Source organism: Phocoena phocoena, chromosome 16, assembly GCF_963924675.1.
Source record: "Phocoena phocoena chromosome 16, mPhoPho1.1, whole genome shotgun sequence".
Taxonomy (NCBI): domain Eukaryota; kingdom Metazoa; phylum Chordata; class Mammalia; order Artiodactyla; family Phocoenidae; genus Phocoena; species Phocoena phocoena.
The window spans coordinates 5,828,272-5,847,087 of record NC_089234.1 but is presented as its reverse complement, the minus strand read 5'-3'; the positions used below and the strand labels follow the sequence as shown (position 1 = coordinate 5,847,087).

Sequence of the window (18,816 nt, the reverse complement as noted above, 5' to 3'; positions counted from 1 at the left end):
CGAGGATGCCCGGCATAGCTGAGAGTGAAGAAGTGGTAGCGGAGTGCCAAACTGAAAGCAAAAGGATTTAAAAAAAAAAAAAAGCAAAGCACACTCATGGGTGAGACATCCACCTTAACCCTGTTCTACTACTCAGCTCACAGGCCTTATTAGCCAGGCTTAGGTCCTCAGCAGGAGGCTGCAAAGTTCTTCTTTGGGGAAACTGACCAGCCTACGAAAAAGACAGTCAGTGATGTATGGAGGTCCCCCAACCCAGTGAAGGACGACCAGTTACTAAGCCTGTCTTTGAAGCACCCAGAAGTTTCAATCAGCTTTTTAGTGTCTCATTGTTAAATATAAACAGACAGCCAAAATACAGACAGTTGAAGAAAGCCAGAGACTATAACAAACAGGAGTGGGGGAGGATCTGAGAGCTGATAGTGAGAATAAAGTCAGCCAAACAATGTTTAAAAAGTAAAAGTTAATACATGCCAAGAGTTCACCGAAACCTTACATCCATATATATATATATATATATATATATAAAGAACAGAACCTTATTTTAAAAAAGGAATATTCATGGAACAAGAAACATTCCTTGGAAATTAAATATGCAGTAGCAGAAATAACTTGAGTAGCAGGGTTGGAAAGTGAAATTAAACTCTCCCAGAAAGTTGAACAAAGAAGACAATTAGAGGATGTTTTCAGGAAGTTGGGACATTCAGCTAAGAGCAGTTTCAGAAAAAGCATGACAAAAACAGTGAGGAAGAAATCACTGAAGAAATAATAAAAGAAAGTACACTAGAAATTCACAGCATGAAAGTTCAAACAGAAAGTCCCAGCACGACTGCTGATAAGAGCTTAGCTAAAGCACATTATCATGAAATGTAAAAATACTGGGGATTAAGAGAAGATGATAAAAGCTTGAGAAAGAAAACAGACTACATATAAAGGATTAACAATCGCCATGCTATCAACTTCCCAAGTGGCAATGGGCATAGAGACAATGAAGGAATGCCTTATAAAATACTGAGGAAATATGGGGCTTCCCTGGTGGTGCAGTGGTTGGGAGTCCGCCTGCCGGTGCAGGGGACGCGGGTTCGTGCCCCGGTCCGGGAGGATCCCACATGCCGCAGAGCGGCTGGGCCCGTGAGCCGTGGCCGCTGAGCCTGCGCGTCCGGAGCCTGTGCTCCGCAACGGGAGAGGCCACAGCAGTGAGAGGCCCGCGTACCGGAAAAAAAAAAAAAACCTGAGGAAATATGATTTCCATCTTGAAATTTTATTCCTAAATAAACTAACAATCAAAGGTGATATATATTACCACCTTTAATATATATATCCGGGGTGAAATACATATATGTGCGTATGTGTGTATATATATATATACATATATATAAAATTGCTGATTTGCATGCAAGACACACATTCTAAACTTCTTTCTTACTCATAAAACTCTGTTTCGATTGAAACACCAAAGTATACAGCTAAAATTATTTACTTTTCTATCTTCCCATGCAGCAAGCAGTGGCCCTGTGTCACAGTCTAGCCAAGAGAAAATCTGCTACAAAGGTTTCTGGAAATACTTTTATTTTCCCAATAAAATAGATTTGCTGACTCTGCTTTTTGCCTCTTTTGCCTTATTACGGCCTAGAATGCAGATATAATGCCAAAATGTACAGCAGCTATCATAAGACCATGAGGCATTAAGCATAAAAGCAAAAGCCAACATGTAAGTATGGCAGACACAAGCAAAAGTAAAAGCTCGGGCGCCTAGTAGTATCACTGACTTGCTACACCAGCTACTACACCGCTTACTTCACAAACGCTCGGGATGTAAAGATTAAAAAAGTCCCCTACACCCGAACCTTCAAGCTGCGAACTTTCAAAGACACGAACGTGGGCCAGTAACGTCAGGCGTGAGTGAAACTGCAGCTTGCCCTCCGTCTCCTATTGCTGATGATCCTTCAGCTCTACCATCTCCCACCTCCTCTCCCTCCTCCAGTCAGTAACTCTCCTTGCCTGTTTACTCGATGCCAGCCCCTGGATGCCAGCTGTTGTCCTGTACTACGGTACTTTTCAAGGGACTGAACTGTAAGATTAAAAATGTTTTATTCATATTTTGTATTTATTTTTTAAAGTATTATTTGTATGAAAAGTATTATAAACCTATTACAGTATGGTACTATATAGCCGATCGTGTTAGTTGGGTACCTAGGCTAACTTTGTTGGACTTATGAACAAATTGGACTTACGAACGCACTCCCGGAACGGAACTTGTTCGTATGTACGGGACTTACTGTGGTCGGGTTTTCTGTTACTTGCAATGGAAAGTATTTAATCATTCCTAACAAGTTATCAAAAGAAGTTATCTCCCACATGCCCTTTTAGGAAGTTACTAGAAGATGTGCTCCACAAAAATAAGGCATAAACTAAAAAAAGAAAGTTATGGTGCTCAGAAAACAGGCGATCCAACACAGGAAGGATGTAAGAGGAGTTTCCAGCATCTTGGCAAGAGAGTAGTCCTGAGACAACAGTTGACATGCAAGCCTAAAAAGTAACCAGTTCACACTGGAGCAGGAAGAAAAGGGCTCCAAGAGAGATAATACCAAGAAAAATAAATAGTGAATAGATTACCTGATGTGTTTGATCATATTGGAAGTTTACCGATTCTCCCAGAGGGTTTGGAGGTAGAGACTGGTACACAAGAAACAAAGCAAAACGGTAAAAAAAAAAAAAAAAAAAAAAGCAAAAACAAAGCAATGATTAGCTGTAGGAAAAACAAAAAGTTGAAAGAGGTGTGAAATGGAATTACAGAACACTGTGGCTCAACCATAAGCAATATTTGCTTCATGGTACAAACATTAAATATTGGTTTTTTATTATGGCGGTATTATACTGGAAAGTCAGAAAGAAGAGAAGCCAGTGTGGATGGAGTCGTGCGCATGGGAGAGAGTGGTGAGAAAGGAGATAACACAGGAAAACAGGAAATACGTTATACTGAGGTTTGGATTTTCTTAAGAGCCCTAGGAAGCCACTGGAGAGTTTTAAACAGGAAACCAGCATGATCCAACTCATGACTGAGACTGATGACTTTGGCTGTGGTGCTGGGAAGAGTACATTGAGCAGGGACAAGAGGGGAAGCCAGCAGATGAGTTAGGAGGCTACTACACTAGGGATAAGAGGCTCTGCAGAAGAGATCAAAAGAAGCGGGAAAAAAAGCGGCCGAGGCTGGGGAAGGCCCACTTGAAACAGGGGGAAGTGGGTAGATGAGAACACATTTTGGAGGCTGGTGGCTTGTGGAGGGAAAGGAGAGACTCAGGATGACTTTCTAAGTATTTGCATGAGGCATCTGGAAAAGGCAGAGGATCTTATTACCCAGTTGGAAAGGTGGGGGCACGGGGTGGAAAATGGATTCAGGAGTAGAGAGTTTGGGATCTAGGGTTCTGTTTTGGACCTGTTAGGGCTGAGATGCCAATGAAGGGTAACATGCAGAGAGACAAACCCCAAAATATGCTCTGTCTCAAACAAGTAGTAATTCCTCCCTTTTTCTTGCCAACACAAAGAAATGTTTCATTATACGCTGTGATTTGGTGCACTGATTGATTTAAAACTCGATACCGAGAATCCAAGGATAAACAAGCAGTGACTCCTGGGATATCACAGCATGTAACCCATTCTAAGTGTTTAGGCTTAACCGGCTTTCTATTTTAAGTCATATCTATCCTAAGGAAAAACTACCTCTACCAAAGCTGCAGTGATAAAATAAGAAGTCCTTCCTCCATGAAATAATTTCCCATTATTAGCTTGATTTAGTAAACATTTTCCTCTAAAAAAAAAAAGTATTGTTCATGCTCAGTGGACTTCCGTTTATGTGCACACAGCATGTGTCAAGTCCAAGGCCACCTCGGGCACACTTTGAGATTGTTTCAGGTTTTTAAAAGTTCTTTCTCAATAAATACTTACTCAAAAGGACCCATTTGTACAAAAGTCTTTCAAAACATTTTTGACAACTATTATTTCCACTTGCAGGTCAGAGTTTTCTAACTAAACAGTCAGCAGTATTCTTCCTTGGCATTCTCATTGCTTCTTCCTTCCTTTGAGCAATCTTTTTACTTAATCATTAATTCCCAAATTGGTCTTCATTGCCGTGTGGATTTTATCGAGATCTGGGTTTTAGCCACATTACAGTAGATGCGGTGGGGTATGGAGGTGGGGTGGTGTGGAGGGCAGCAGTGGCAATTACAAAATTAAACGTACCATAACGTGGTAACGGTTCGTGATTGAGGCCAGTTGTTGAAAAATAATGCCTGCTACATAGAATCACAGAAATTTAGAGCTGGAGGCCAAGGCAAGTCTTTCATTGGTAGGTCGACAGCGCCTCTAGCGGCAGAAAGACGGCGGTGGCGGTGACGGCGACCGGCAGAAACTTCCGAATTTTTAAAAAGGCACCTGCTGTTTGAGTTCTTATTGTGCAAAAAGATCCACAGGTACCCATTTAAGGGGCTACAACTCGGGAAAACCTAGATCTATAAAACAGCTATAATAGCCACACTTCGGCTTAACGTGGAAATGAGTTGTCGCTTTACACAAGGTTGATTTAAGCGATTATTTAGCTGAGAACCTGACGGAGTGGCGGGAAACAAAGATTCTGCTCAAATCTAGCCGCCACTGACAACTACGCAGGTATCCGGAATTAGAAAGAGAGGGAAAGAAAATTAAAGAAGTAGGCGAGAGAGTCCATTTTTAAAATGGAGAGCGCCGTGGAACGCCGCAGGCACACCTGCGGGCACGGGGATGGCTCACCTGCGCGGTTACTGTGCGTCCCCCCAAGTGTATCCGAGGGGGAGCAAGGGTGCACAGGAAACCTCATGGAGGGCTGACCAGTCAGAGATGGGGGGATTCACTAAGGGACAGGGTAAGATGACCCGACGCGCATCATCCCGGGCGACACGTGTAACTGTCAAGACAGATACCCTGGCAAATGATCCCCGAGATGGGAGGACACGCGGCAGCGGCCCCGTGGTTGGGCCACCCGGGCTACGCGCCGGCGGCTTCCAGGCCCGGAGCCAAGTGCTCCCTCCTTCCCCCGGGAATTGGCACCTGGGGTGGGGGGCGGGGGTCCCCTCCGAGCCGGGAGCCCGAGCCCGGGGGCTCCGCAGCTGCGTCCCCGCGCGCCGGGTCGCGGGACAATCCCGCCACTCGGCGTCCCCCCCAGTGCGGCGCGTGGTGCCCCCGGAGGGCGAGTCCCCAGCGGGCGGGAGGGGACAGCGGGGGACCGGCGGGGAGCCGCCTGGGCTCGGCGACTTACCTCGGGCCGCGCGCGGCGCCAGCAGAGCCCCGGCCAGGGCGAGCAGGAGGGCGCGGGCGGGGGGCGCGGGCAGCGGGCGCGCTGCCATCGTCGCCGGCCTTCCGTGCAGCAGCAGCTCTCGGGGCCGGGCGATAGGCGCTGCACCATCCCCCGCGGGCGCCGAGAGGGGGCCGGGCGTCGCGGCCCGAGGGACTTCCTGCTGCGGGGAGTCAACTCCGAACCCCTCGCGCAGCGCCCGGCCGCTGAAGAGCTAGTCTAGGCTTTCATTTTTTTTAAAAAGTTTTCCCCGGCGCGTGTGTGTGTGCGTGTGTGCGTGTGTGTGTGCGCGCGCGCACGCTGTTCTGGCACGAGCCAGCCTTGACCGTTGCAATAAACGAGCAAACTGTCCCAGTTGGCCCGGGGACGAGGAAGATCGTTAGGGAGAGGAGGCAGGCCTGTGAAATGGATCCACAGCCAACAGTCACCGTTCTCATCACTACGGAACAAATTATGGTCTCCCCCGCGCCCCCGCCCGCCCGCCCGCGGCGTCCCGCGGGTCCTAGAGACCGGTCAGGGGCCCCCGCCAGGGTCCCGCCCAGAGCCGGCTCTGGCCCACCCCCGGGGCGGCTCGGGGCAGGGCGCTTCCCGGGCCGCGCGCCCCGGCGGCGGCACAGACGTGGCTCGGTGGCGGCGCGGGCGTCCGGAGCGCACACATCCCCGCCCCGGGATGATGTGGCCGCGGGGCCCCGGGCGCCCGGCTGCCAAGAGCACACGCGGCTGCACCGTCCAGCTTTCCAGTCTGAGGCTGGAAATGATGACTCGGCTGCTCGCTCCCGGAACGCGGGTAGCAGGTCGGCAAGGCTGTCCGCCGCCCAGGAGGGCGTCCCCGGGCCCCGTCTCCTAAGCCCCCAAACGGATATCTCGTGCGAGAGAATGAACTTGGACCTGCAGGCACGCGACGTCTGGGCATTCTGCTTTAGAACGCACTACTTTAGGTTTTACGTTGATAGACTGGATCAAGGTTCTCCTCCATGGCAGGACCCAAAAATAAAAGCGCACGGCGATTTTCCCCAGACTTTCCTGATCGTGAGAAACGTCTGGGTTTGTCTGTTAAGAATACAGAGTCCCAGGTGCCCTCCCACGCCCTTGAAATGAGCCTCTACAGGCCGCGGGGCCGGGGGCCACCCGGTGTTTGGGAAATACCAGTGAAGTGAATGGAGGGCCTTGCCTCCCAGTCCTAGTTCTTGGCGGTCTCCTCTTCTGCCTAGGAAGGCCTCAAAGAGACATAATAGCAATTTTAACAACGGGACTTGCCCTCTCCGAGACCGCGGAAAGCAGCAAGGAGAGGGCTACACAGACTACAGGAGGGGTCGAGGATGGGTGGCCCCCACCTTGTGGAACCACCATAATCTCCAGCCGTGGCCACCTATCAGAACCCTAAGGGCTAGGGAAATATTAACACCGCCACTCAGGTTAATCAGAATCTCCAGCCATGGACCGAGCCGGAATAGTTTCCAAAGCCCCAGGTGATTCTCATGTGCAGCCTGGAGGGAGAACCACCTGCAGAAATCTGTCCTGTGACCTCCCACCGGTCTCTGAGGGAAGCCCCATTCCAAGAGGTGTTTAGACAGCATCTGAGGGAACTCTTCCTCACCATCTCTCTTTACTGCAAAGTGGCTTTTCTCCTATCTTCCTCCCACCCCCCAGGTTTCCACAGTGTTCCCAAGGACCAGCTCAGCCCCTCTGAACAATGTGCAGGCCTTTTTTTTAAAATAAAAATACCCAAAAGCCAGAGGCACTGGCCCCAGGACCCCCTTCTCAATGCCAGGACATCTCAGCACTCCATCAGGAAGCCAGGCCTGGGTCCAAGCCCCAGTTTAAATCCAGCCCTACTACTCACCCCTCTGCCTCTCCTTTCTTTGTTCACTCATTGGCTCAATCAGCAATTAGCAACGCTCTGTTAGGGACTTGGGAAACCAGACGGATGAGGACTACCTCTTGCCTTCAAAGACTCTTCTGTCTGGTAGGACAAACTGATCAATCACAACTATTGAATGGTGTGAGCTGCTTACTTGGCCTCTTTCATAATCATTAGGTTGTTTGTTAACCACTACGTTATTTATTGCATATTCATATAATCGGAGTATTGTGATAAGTAAGTGCTTCCCGTGCACTGTTTCATTTTAAAATCCTGAAGATCCAGATGAGGAAATTGCAGCGTCTAGAGGTTAAGTAGTTTTCCTGCGGTCACAGCACTAAGAAGTAGGTCAGAGCCCACACCAGATCTATTTGCAGATGCAGCCTGTGTCTTCAGTTCTGATTTCCAAGCTTCAGGTTTAGCATCTGTTAAGTGAAAGTAAAATACAAACCTCCCAGGTGGTAGTGAGCATTAAATGAGCTACGACGCCTCCCCAAGCCACGGGATTCCTGATGCTTGTTCAGAATTCAAATCCTCTGGCATTTACACTGGCGATCCCTCTTACAGAGGTCTGGGAAGGACAGTTTCAGCGAGTACCCAGGTGATTCTGATGCTATTCTGATGCTCCGGTTCCACAGAACTTTCAGGCACTGCACAAGAGCATTTTAAATTGTTTCCTTTGAGATCAATGAGGGAGACTCACTTTAGGATGAGCCCAGCTGCTGGCCTCTTGAATCTTTCTGACGGGTTAAATTGTTTACTCATCGTGGAAGTAATACACACTGTGCACTGGACCGGGGGCTTTATACACTGTCTCTCCTAATGGTCCATTTCTTTTTCTCCTTTAATATTCAGCTCTTGACTATAGAAGTCCAATTTTTTTTTTTTAAACCTGGATGCTGCAAAGCTCTCTCCAAAGGGCTAAATGTGCCCCCAAGACTGTCCTTGGTTTGTTTTTGACTGAATGAAACAAAACAGTCAATGCAGAGGGAAAAGAGCAAGATAGGGAAGAAAATCCTATCCACTAGCCCTGGTTTCTCAACCTTCTAATCCACCATCTCTGTGAAGCAAGGAGCCTGGGCTGACACTCTATCCATAATGACTTCATGACCCTCAGTAACAGCCAGCTAGGCAGAGGGCGGATCCCATGTCCGGCAGATGGCCGGCCTCTGGCAGGGAACTCTGCCTCAGCCCCCGCAGGAAGTGGAAGCCGACATGGCATTCAATACTGGATTGTTGGGTAATGGCATGAGGTCAGAGGCCAGGGTCTGCTCATTAAAATTTCAGATAGATGGCTTGTTGTCTTTTCCTTTCCAGAAAAATTGCCCTTTGCGATACCGTTTCCTGTGAGCTATTTTTGCCCCGCAGCCTGGTCATTCACAATGAACAGGGCACTTATTTCTCACCCAAGCTCACATTAACTCAATCTGCTTTGAGTCCAAGCAGGTGAAAAAATGGAGGCAAATGTTCCTAAGGCAGGACGTTACAGGCAGCCCCTCCTGATTTCTGCTGTAAGGGAAGGGTCAGCCTCCTTGCCGCTCTACCTAGTGATGGAGCTGCAGACACAGGCTCACAAAACAGCTTTTATCTCTCCAAGCACGGTTCCCAAGGCTTGCTGCAAAAGTAAACAAACACAGTCGCCCCAGGATTCAGATTCTTGGAAATCGCTTTAATTCCATCTCTCGGGGAGATTGAAACTCATGATTGTATCAGCCTATAATAACATGAAGCCCACTTTTGTTTTCTTAGATCTTCTCACTTCAAGTGCCTACGCCTTCATCTCTAGAAACTTGCCCCCAAAGAGCCTCCTCTGGACAGATTAACCCCTCTTGGCTCTGATACTTCCATTATTGCACAGAACCGGTGCTTAAGCAGCCCAGCTGAACTCCAAAGGAAGAATGCTCTTGGGAGGGATCAGGGACTCAAGGATGCTCAAGCTAGAAGGGACATGGAAGGTCACTTAGGCTGGCTCCCTTCCCCCACCTATACTTATCTGTGTCACCCTGTCAACTGACCATCCAACTTCCCCTTACATGCCTACTGTGGTACGGAACACATTACCCACCAAGAGAGCCCATTTTAAGTACCGCAAGTGACTGACAACACCCAAGAGGAACAGAGAGCCACAAGGCCAAGTCGCCGGCTGCTCAGATAGCCCCTTGGCTGCACTGGTCCATCCGCTCCCACCATCACTAGGACAGGCAGAATGAAAGGACAGTACTCAGAGAAAGGCAAACGAGGAATCTCGAAAACAAACATAACTCACAACAAGAATGATCAAATATTTGTAGACCCTCCTTCATTCAAGAAATAAAGGTTCATCTCCTTCCCTTTTCATGCAGGCTGGGCTTAGATGCTCATTCTAATAAATAAAATAGGGCCAAAGTGACCGTGTGTGAGTTTTGAGACAAGTCCTGAAAGGCATGAGTGACCCAGATCACTCACTGGTGGTGGGAGGAAACCAGCTGCTGTGTGGTGAGGACACTCAGGCTGCCCAATGGGGAAGAAATGAAATGAGGAACTGAGGTCTCCAGCCATCGGCCACATCAGCTCACTGTCTTGGAAGTGGATCTCCCAGCCCCGGTGGAGTTTTCAGATGATTGTAGCCCAGGGCAGCAACTGACTGCAACCCCCAGAGAGCCCCGGAGGCAAACCCATCCAACTGAACTGCTCCTGAATTCCTGACTCACAGAAACTGCATGAGATAATGACCTTTTGTTGTTTTGAGCCACTAATCTGGGGGATAATTTGTTATTCAGCAACAGAGGACTAATGCATATTTAATAAAACAAGCATTCCATTACTATGTTTTTTCTAGCTTCCAAGGATTGCTGATAATTTCAATATCAAGGAAACCTCCCTTCTTGTCTTTGAGCTTTGAATAAGAGTTATAGATAGGGTGGCCATAGGTCCCAGTTTTATCCTAGCATAATTGTCAGTGGTGCCCCCCATTCACTTTTACAAGGGTCCTAGTTTACTAACAGATTGCCCTGTCATCCTATCTGTAGATACGTATGTCTTCTGTATGGTGTTTTGGGGGCAGAAAGGGGAGACAGGCACATAAGCTTCATCCTACGTCTTGACTCTCTTCCTTCTAGGAATGATGGTTGAATGAGTGACTGAACTCATAGTGATGGACAGTACACCTAAGCATGCCAGCAGTGATGACAACCAGAGCAAGCTCTCCAGCAGTATATGGAGTTTCACAAGGTTCTCTGAGTATTTTCACTACATGGTTGGCCACTCACGCAGTGATCTGATCTAAACTGCCCCTGCCGGAAGTTGTAAGACATTTGTTACCAGGTGCCAAAGAACTTGCAGGCATTTGCTGTTGACTGTATTGTGAACACACCAACGAGGAAATGTGATGAAAGGTCATGGAGGAAGAGACCCACCAGAGAAAAGCAAAGATGCTCCCACTGGCCAGGCTGTAGCCACTCACTTGTCATCTGAAAAGATGCCTGGGCTCCCGGAAGCCAGGAGAGCTGGGATTTGGGGTGGGGGATAGTGCTTTCGAGACAAGCCAGGGCCTCCACACCTCCCCGTCTCCAGCAGGTTTTCTCCCTGGGGAGGCCAGCCTTATTGTACAACAACTCCACGGGAGCCCACTCCAAGGCACGCAGACATTTATGAAACCCTTCTTTACCTGATCTCTCCTGTGACAAATTAGGCCATTTGCCTCTCATTCTGTGCTCTTGAAATTGGGGAATGACTGGCCAGCGTCCCCTCTTCACGTATTTGAATGCAGTTCCCATTTTGTCTTTACTGTTTTAGGCACATCAACCCCAATTTCTTTAACTTGCCTCTTGGGTCCTATTCTTACTCTCTTTAATCATGTTTTTTTGCTCTCTTTTGGATCCTCTCCAGTTTCTTGATTTCTCTTAAACTGCGGAGGCCAAATGTGCCCGCAGAGCTCCAAGAAGGATCTGCATGGGGTCGAGGGAGGCAGAGGGTGGGTTTCCTGCATCTGGTTTATGGGGCAGAGCGGGGCGTGTCTCTCTGTAGTTGAGACTTTTAACTTCTCTTCGGAGGCCTGGACTGGTTTCTACTTTGGGGCAAAGGAGCAATTCTGGGTGGCTCTGGGGAGGCTGGCTACTCTGATACCGGCGTGTTCGGCCCTCCATCCCTCCGTCCGTCCATCCATCCCCTGCACGGCCCCGCTTCTTCACCGTAGCTATTTCAGTCCAATTCCTGGACCTCAACTTCCCACGCTTCTTTGATGGACACTTTCAGGCAGGGCTCTTGTCTGCCATTAACTTCTTGATGAACTCAGGCAGAAAAGCCAACTCCAGTTTCTAGAGCCTGGGGTCCATTGTTCCTCCTGGGCTAAGCTCCGGTCTAGGGTCTGATGTCACTTCATTTTTCAGCAGTTACCAGGCATTTGACATTTTTCATTACCATCACATCCTGACTCAGCAGGTCCCCCGTTACCATCAGCCCACCAACACCTATCACTGGGGGAAAGTACACCACTGCTTGCCTGGGTATATGCATTGCTGGCATTCCTTTCCCTCCTCTATTCTGAAGCAATACTCACAGCAACTTTTCAGCTTTCTTTGTCCTCGGCTGGGCTGAAAAATAAAGAAAAGAAGTTGAGCAAACACCCCCAGAGCTCCTTCTGTATCCTGTGCAGGTTAGGGAGATAGACGACAGCCCCCGTTCTCATGAGCCCCTAGCCGGTGATGCGGAGAAGACCTAAAATGATCACAGCAGACAGCATCTGTCCTGCATCTACTTGCCCCAGGCCTCCAGGATCTCATCAACCCTCAGCAAATCTTGCTAATTACTCTTCTTTTAAAAGAGGAAACAGAGGCTCTGGAAAGTGACTTGTCCACAAATGCAAAACTTGAAAGTGGTGCAGCTGGGATTGCACACTGGGTCCTTCTGACTCCAAGGATCCTCTGTCTCCTTTCCTCCCTGCTGATTCTGGCCCAAAACACAAGTCATATCTGACCCCTTCCTTTCTCTCTCCCTCAACCACATCCTTCTAATAAGTTATCGCCTCCTGTTCGTTCAACCTCAGAAATCCGTTCTGAGTCTGACCCCTCCAACCCCTGCCCCTGGGCCCCAGGGTGGGGGAATCGTGGTACCTCCCTCAGTGAGAGTCACAGGCTCCTGGAGCTGGGCTGCTGTCATTCTATTTTTAAATGAAAGTATCATATGATATCACTTAACATGCAGAATCTAAAAAAAATGTTACAAATGAACTTATTTACAAAACAGAAACAGACTCACAGACATAGAAAATAATCTTATGATTACCAAAGGAGAAAAGTTGGGGGGGAGGGATAAATTAGGAGTTTGGGATTAACATATACACACTACTATATACAAAATAGATAACCAACAAGGACCTGCTGTATCGCACAGGGAACTCTGCTCAATATTCTGTAATAAGCTAAACGGGAAAAGAATTTGATAAAGAATGGGTATATGTATATGTACGGCTGAATCACTTTGCTGTCCACCTGAAAGGAACACAACACTGTCAATCCATTGTACTCCAATATAAAATAAAAGTTAAAAATAAAATAAAAAATGAACATCTGACAACCTTCACTGGATCCTCATTGCCTTCAGTAACATATTGAGTCTCCTTCATGGGGAATCCAAGACTATCTGGGATTTGACCACAGACAGTGTTCCTAGCGTCATCTTTCTCCCAACCCTGATGCACAGCCCCATCCTTCAGCCACATGGGACCGCTCAACATTTGAAAAGTGTTTGACCCTGCACGGTTTTCCATATGCTTCTCTCAATGTCAGAATGTTCTTCTCCCCCTTTCTACGAACTGATTCATTGTTCAAGGTTCAGAGAGGTGCCATGTCCTCTGTGTTGTCTTTTCTATGACTCCAGACAAAGGGGGGGCCTTCCTCTTTTTGCCTGCACAGTTCTGGGGATCCACTGCTGGCCTTATTGTTGTCTAAGCTCGCTCGCCTTACTAGATGGGGAGCCCCTTGGCGGCTGGCCTCCTTCACTGGCTCACTGTTATACCTGATATGCCCAAGCCCAGCCCCGAGCCTGGCGAAGAGATGGGACGGCAATTTCTGGTTGAGTAGATAAATGAACCAGTGTGTGACCACGTTCCCACTTGGGTCTTTACTACTTTTCCTCTCTATACGGCTTTCCACTCCAGGCTCAAGAACAGTGATTCCCTGCAAGTGTATTTACTGTTGAGGGCTAAGAAGGTAAGTAGGCAATATTTCATTTCTTTCCCAGCCAATAACCAGCATCTCCCAATAACCTCTATAATTATTCCAGTTAAGACCCATTACCATTGCAGATCAAGTTAGATCTGATTTCCACAGAGCTTAGCAATCTGCACCAGGACACGCTTTGTTTTCTAAAATCTTCGATTTTTAACTAAGTCTTTTACTTCTGGTACTATTTTCAATTTAATAGAAACAAAATAAAACTCTCTTCAAACTCCCAACAACTTCAAACTGTGTTTTGTTCTGGTAATCAGACAATGGATAAGGATTGTGGTTACTTGGAGATATTGCCAACAATGGAAAAAACAAAAGCATGAGTCAGAATAATTTAAAACCAGAAGTGTGTGTTGGTAATAATTCAGAAAGTCACATGGAAGAGCCTGGGTCACAAAATCAAATGTGATGGTTTTTTAAAAATCATAATCTCATATATTAGAGAGCCCCTTGCACCTGGGAGAGTGCCAAGAAGCCTTACAAAACCTAGTCTTGGGAAAGCAAAATCCTGTACCATCAGGAAAATGCTGTCTCTCTTGAGACAGGATGTAGACAGTCTCACGTGCTGTATGGAAAAATGAGCCACCGTGGTAAGGAAGCAACGTGTCATTAAAGAGGAGACCACTGAAGTAAGGTAAAAGCCATCCCTGCAGCCTAATCCTTTAGGCTCCTTTCCAGCAGCACAGAGGGAACTGCAGCATCGCTCTGGGCGGGGGTGATGTGGGATTGGATCCTGTGTCCAGCTGCAGTGCCTCGGAATACCAGAAGCATTACCCAGAAGTATGGTTTTGCTATTCAAAGCCGGCTACTTCCCTACCTATTCATCCTCAGGCAGCATGCTGTCCCCAAGCCTACAGTGGGCTTTCTAATGACCATCGGGCTTAAATCTACCAGCTTGGTCGCGATGACCAGCACCCATGATCTCCATCCTAGAGGTGGCCAACCTGGAAAAGCACATGCACGAGGTCAGCCAAGGTACAATAGAGTATCTGATGTCCCCCTCCCCACAAATGGTCCTTTAGGCATTATCAGAGCAGGTACCAGAGGTCTAAACATGCAGTCTTTCTGGAGCTGAACCCCACTTCCTTCTTCTGCTTAGATTTATGGCAATTGACCTATTTTACAGCTTTTTTACTGACCTACTTCTGAGTCCTGTTTTGGAAAGTGGCACAAAATTTCTCAGATCCCTGGTAAAGAACAAGAGGAAGAAACATATGCATCGGCGCACATGTACACACACCCCAGAAATCAAGGCTGCAGTAATTTTCCTCAAAAGAGCGTTTTGGTGTTTTTTTTTTAAACTTGTCAGAAAGCACTTGAAAAGTGTCAACAGTTCTTTCAGAAGTAAAACAATATATAAGTTAATGTATTAGATGCTTATTTTCTGGTAAAATACCTATAGGGTAACCTCAATGGCTGCTGATGGAAAGCCTCATCTTAAAGATGCCAGGAACTGGGGCTTCCCTGGTGGCGCAGTGGTTGAGGGTCCGCCTGCCGATTCAGGGAACACGGGTTCGTGCCCCAGTCCGGGAAGATCTCACATGCTGCGGAGCGGCTGGGCCCGTGAGCCATGGCCGCTGAGCCTGCGCGTCCGGAGCCTGTGCTCTGCAACGGGAGAGGCCACAACAGTGAGAGGCCCGCGTACCACAAAAAAAAAAAAAAAAAAAAAAAGTTTAAAGATGCCAGGAACTGATGTGTTAGTCCAGGAGACTGGGCGATAAATGGGCCCCTAAAATCGCCCCTGCTTCAGGCCACTTAAGCAGAGGTTGCATATCTGAGTTGTAACCCCATGGTTAGCTGCTGGGATAAAAATTGCCTATCTTTTTTATAAGAGAGAATTATATTCTGGATAGCAGATGACCAGACATCCAGTCAGTCCCCAAGTGCTAGTTATAGGTCTACCAACAATGATGATATGAGAACGGCTATTATCATTTATTGAGCTCTTCTTATAACCAAACACCTCACACATATCATTTTATCAACTTTCATATTACTCTGTGAGGTATATTTTAGTTTCCCATTTTACAGATGAAAAACTAAGGCTCCGTAAATATTCAAGACCTCACAACTCCTAAGGAGTAAACCCAAACGAGGCCTCAAAACCAGGTCTGCCTAATTCCAGAGTCTGCATTTTCTTTATTTAAACCAGATTGTCTCTTATAAAAGCAGATTCCACCAAGATTTGGACTTAAATCCTGTGATCATCCCACTGCCAGTAAGCCTTTTGGTTTCCGTCCCTTATCACCTATAAAATGGGAACGCTCTTTAACTTTGATTGATTTTTAGGTCAATTAAAAATGGAAAGATATTAAATGCAATGTGGTATCCTGGGTCTGATCCTGGAACAGAAAAAGGACATTAGTGGAAAAATTAATGAAATTTGAATAAAGTCTGGAGTTAACAGTAACGTACCAATGTTGGTTCCCTGGTTCCGCCAAATGTACCATGTTATTTTAGATGTTGACAATAGGGGAAACTAGTAAAGGGTATACGAGAACTCTCTGTACTATCTTTGCAACTTTTCCATAAATCTAAAATTATTCCAAAATTTAAAAATTTTTTTAAAGGAGGACATCTAAACAAATAAAACAATTAAAATTCAGCTTTTCTTCTTTTGTGGTTTCTGATTGTTGAGATTTGCACCAGGTATTATTTATCGTAGGCTGAACAGACATGTGGACTAACATTCTCCAATTATATATCAATGCATCAGGATTAATAAATTCATTTAAATAAATCTATTTAAAAGTGATACTGAATGCAATGAAGTCTTTTTCCTTGTTTATTTTCTTAATCAATGAATGCCCAAAGTGGAACTACTAACCAATGTTAACATTTTTAACATTATAAAGTGGTGTCAAGAGCTAAGTGGAGGGCTTCCCTGGTGGCGCAGTGGTTAAGAATCCACCTGCCAATGCAGGGAACACGGGTTCAATCCCTGGTCGGGGAAGATCCCGCATGCCGTGGAGCAACTAAGCCCGTGCTCCACAACTACTGAGTCTGTGCTCTAGAGCCTGTGAGCCACAACTAGTGAGCCTGCGTGTCACAACTACTGAAGCCTGCGTGCCTAGAGTCCCTGCTCTGCAACAAAGGGAAGTCACCACAATGAAAACCCCACGTACCACAATGAAGAGTAGCCCCTGCTCACAGCAACTAGAGAAAGCCCAAGCGCAGCAACAAAGACCCAACGCAGCTAAAAATAAAGTCACTAATTTTAAAAAATTGGATATATTAAAAGAAAAAAAGAGCTAAGTGGAGAAAAGTGTGTATAGTATACTACCATGTATCCATGAAGATGTGATATGAATGTATGTGTATGTGTATAACGTTATACTATTATTATGTTGTTTTTTAAAAGAACAAAAAAACCATAAGTATTTTAAACTTATTCCATATAAGGGCAAGAAAGGATCATGACAGAGGGGAAGGAATAGGTGAGACTTCTTTGAATATACTTTGATTTGTAGATTTTATTTTGAAACTGTAAAAAATATTCTTACATAATTATAAAACAAATTGAAACGTTCAAAAAAGGAGTTCCTAAAAGTCAAAAGCAAAATGAACAAATAAACCTAGCTATGTATTGACTTGTGGCATGACCTCTAAGGTAGAAACTAGGCCATGTGACTTTAAAATTTGACCATACATCCTTAAGACACACCCTAAGAATAAAAAGAACATACAAAAGATAAAACAACTGAAAGGGTTTTTAACAGTCATATTATTGACTGTAGGGTTAGGGTGGTGATTCTGAGATTTAAGATTGATGGCATCAAATAAAATATCCTCTCAATTCTAACTGAAGTAATCTTTAAACTCATTACATGTTTTATTTAAATTTTTTTTTCTAGTTTTATTCCCTGAAAAGGTCTGGGAACAATGACCAACCCATCACTCATGAATGCTTCTAGTATCTAGACTGTGGTCTCTATGTACCATTTCATATTAAATGCAACCAGGGCTCCTTGGAGAAATGGCCAATTCCAGCTGTGGGCCAAGAAATGTATAAGGCAAACCTGGAAAATCTTGTCATATGGAAAGAAAGGAAGCTAGTGAGTCACTAGAGTCATGTCACAAGGACCCAGGAGCTAACCTGGCAAGGCTCCCATCAGTCAGAGATGGGGCAGTTCAAGCATCAGAAACAATAACTGAGTGAGTTGAAACACCCCAATGTGTGTGTATTTATGAATTCACTAGCATAGATAAAAACAAGCAAACAAAAAAACATCTCTTTAGTGTCTCAGGATGCTAGGGAACCAACGCACTATTTTGAAAGATTAAAGCATTTATCCTGCTTTCTGTATAAACTCTATCTTGGGATAGTCATATGCTTGATAAGGAAATGGTCCTCTTTATAGAAGTAGACACCAAGTAATAAATGAAGAAGAAACAACAGTATTAGGGTGTCACCATCTTGCAACCCCTAAGGAAATTTCCAGATCTAGGGATAATCATTGGAAGCTACTAATGAATGTCTCAAGGAGAGATGACCAGACATTGTGTGTCTTGATGAAAGCTTACAAATACTATGTTTAAACGTAGCCAAGTAAATTTTTTTAAAGTATAAAGAGCAGAGAAACATATTCAAAGACACCCTGGAGGTGTAGCTAGTTAAATCTGAACTGTGGGAAACTAGAGCAATGCTAGTCAATATGGGTTCACAGACTGGCATCAGCATCACTTGGGAGCTTGTTAAATGCAAATTCTCAGGCTCTACCCCAGAGCCACTTATCCTGGGCTGGGGCCCAGGGATCTGTATTTTAAGAAGCTTTCTAGGTGATTCTTTTGCATGCTAATGTGTGAGAAACACTGATATGCAGGACAAGGCTACTTCAACAAAGAACTGCAAGAAAAATAAGGGAAACATATGGATTCAAAAAGAATTTTTAAAAATAGCAACAATATGCAGTATGCGAACTTTGGCTCCTGACTTGAACAATCTGTAAAAATCTTTTATGACAGAAATGTAGAAATTTGAATATTGAATTCATACTCGATATTAGGAAACTATTACTAACTTTTAAAGGTATGATAGTGGTCTTGTGGTTATATTTTAAGAGAGTTCTTTCTTTTAGCAATATGAACTTAAACATTTGTACATGAGATGATGTCATATTTGAGATTTGTTTCTAAAAAATTTGGGGACGGGAGGTGGAAAAGTAGATGGGGTTATAACAGAAACGAGATTAGCCATGACTTCATAATTATTGGGACTGGGTGTTGGGTACATGGTAGTTTGTTACACTATTCTCTCTTTTATATTTTTAATATTTTAAACTTTCCATAATAAGATGGATTTTTTAAAAAGATTAATTCAGGAAAACAATATAGCAAATATAACAAAATGTCAACATTGTTAAATGGCTTGATGGATGTACTAGTGTGGTTATTAAACTTTTCTTTCTACTTTTCTATATGCTTGA

The 18,816-nt window shown here is 45.5% G+C and overlaps 1 protein-coding gene across 1 annotated transcript in view; it reads right to left on the bottom strand.

The window, feature by feature from the left end:
• The window catches only part of ADAM12 (ADAM metallopeptidase domain 12), a 390,013-nt gene extending 384,347 nt beyond the window's left edge, over positions 1-5,666 (bottom strand). The window contains exon 1 of the mRNA XM_065893995.1: positions 5,288-5,666. Within this exon, the coding sequence (XP_065750067.1) occupies positions 5,288-5,375 (88 nt within the window). The 5' untranslated portion in view covers positions 5,376-5,666. The remainder of the gene's footprint in view (positions 1-5,287) is intronic.
• Positions 5,667-18,816: the final 13,150 nt, after the last annotated feature.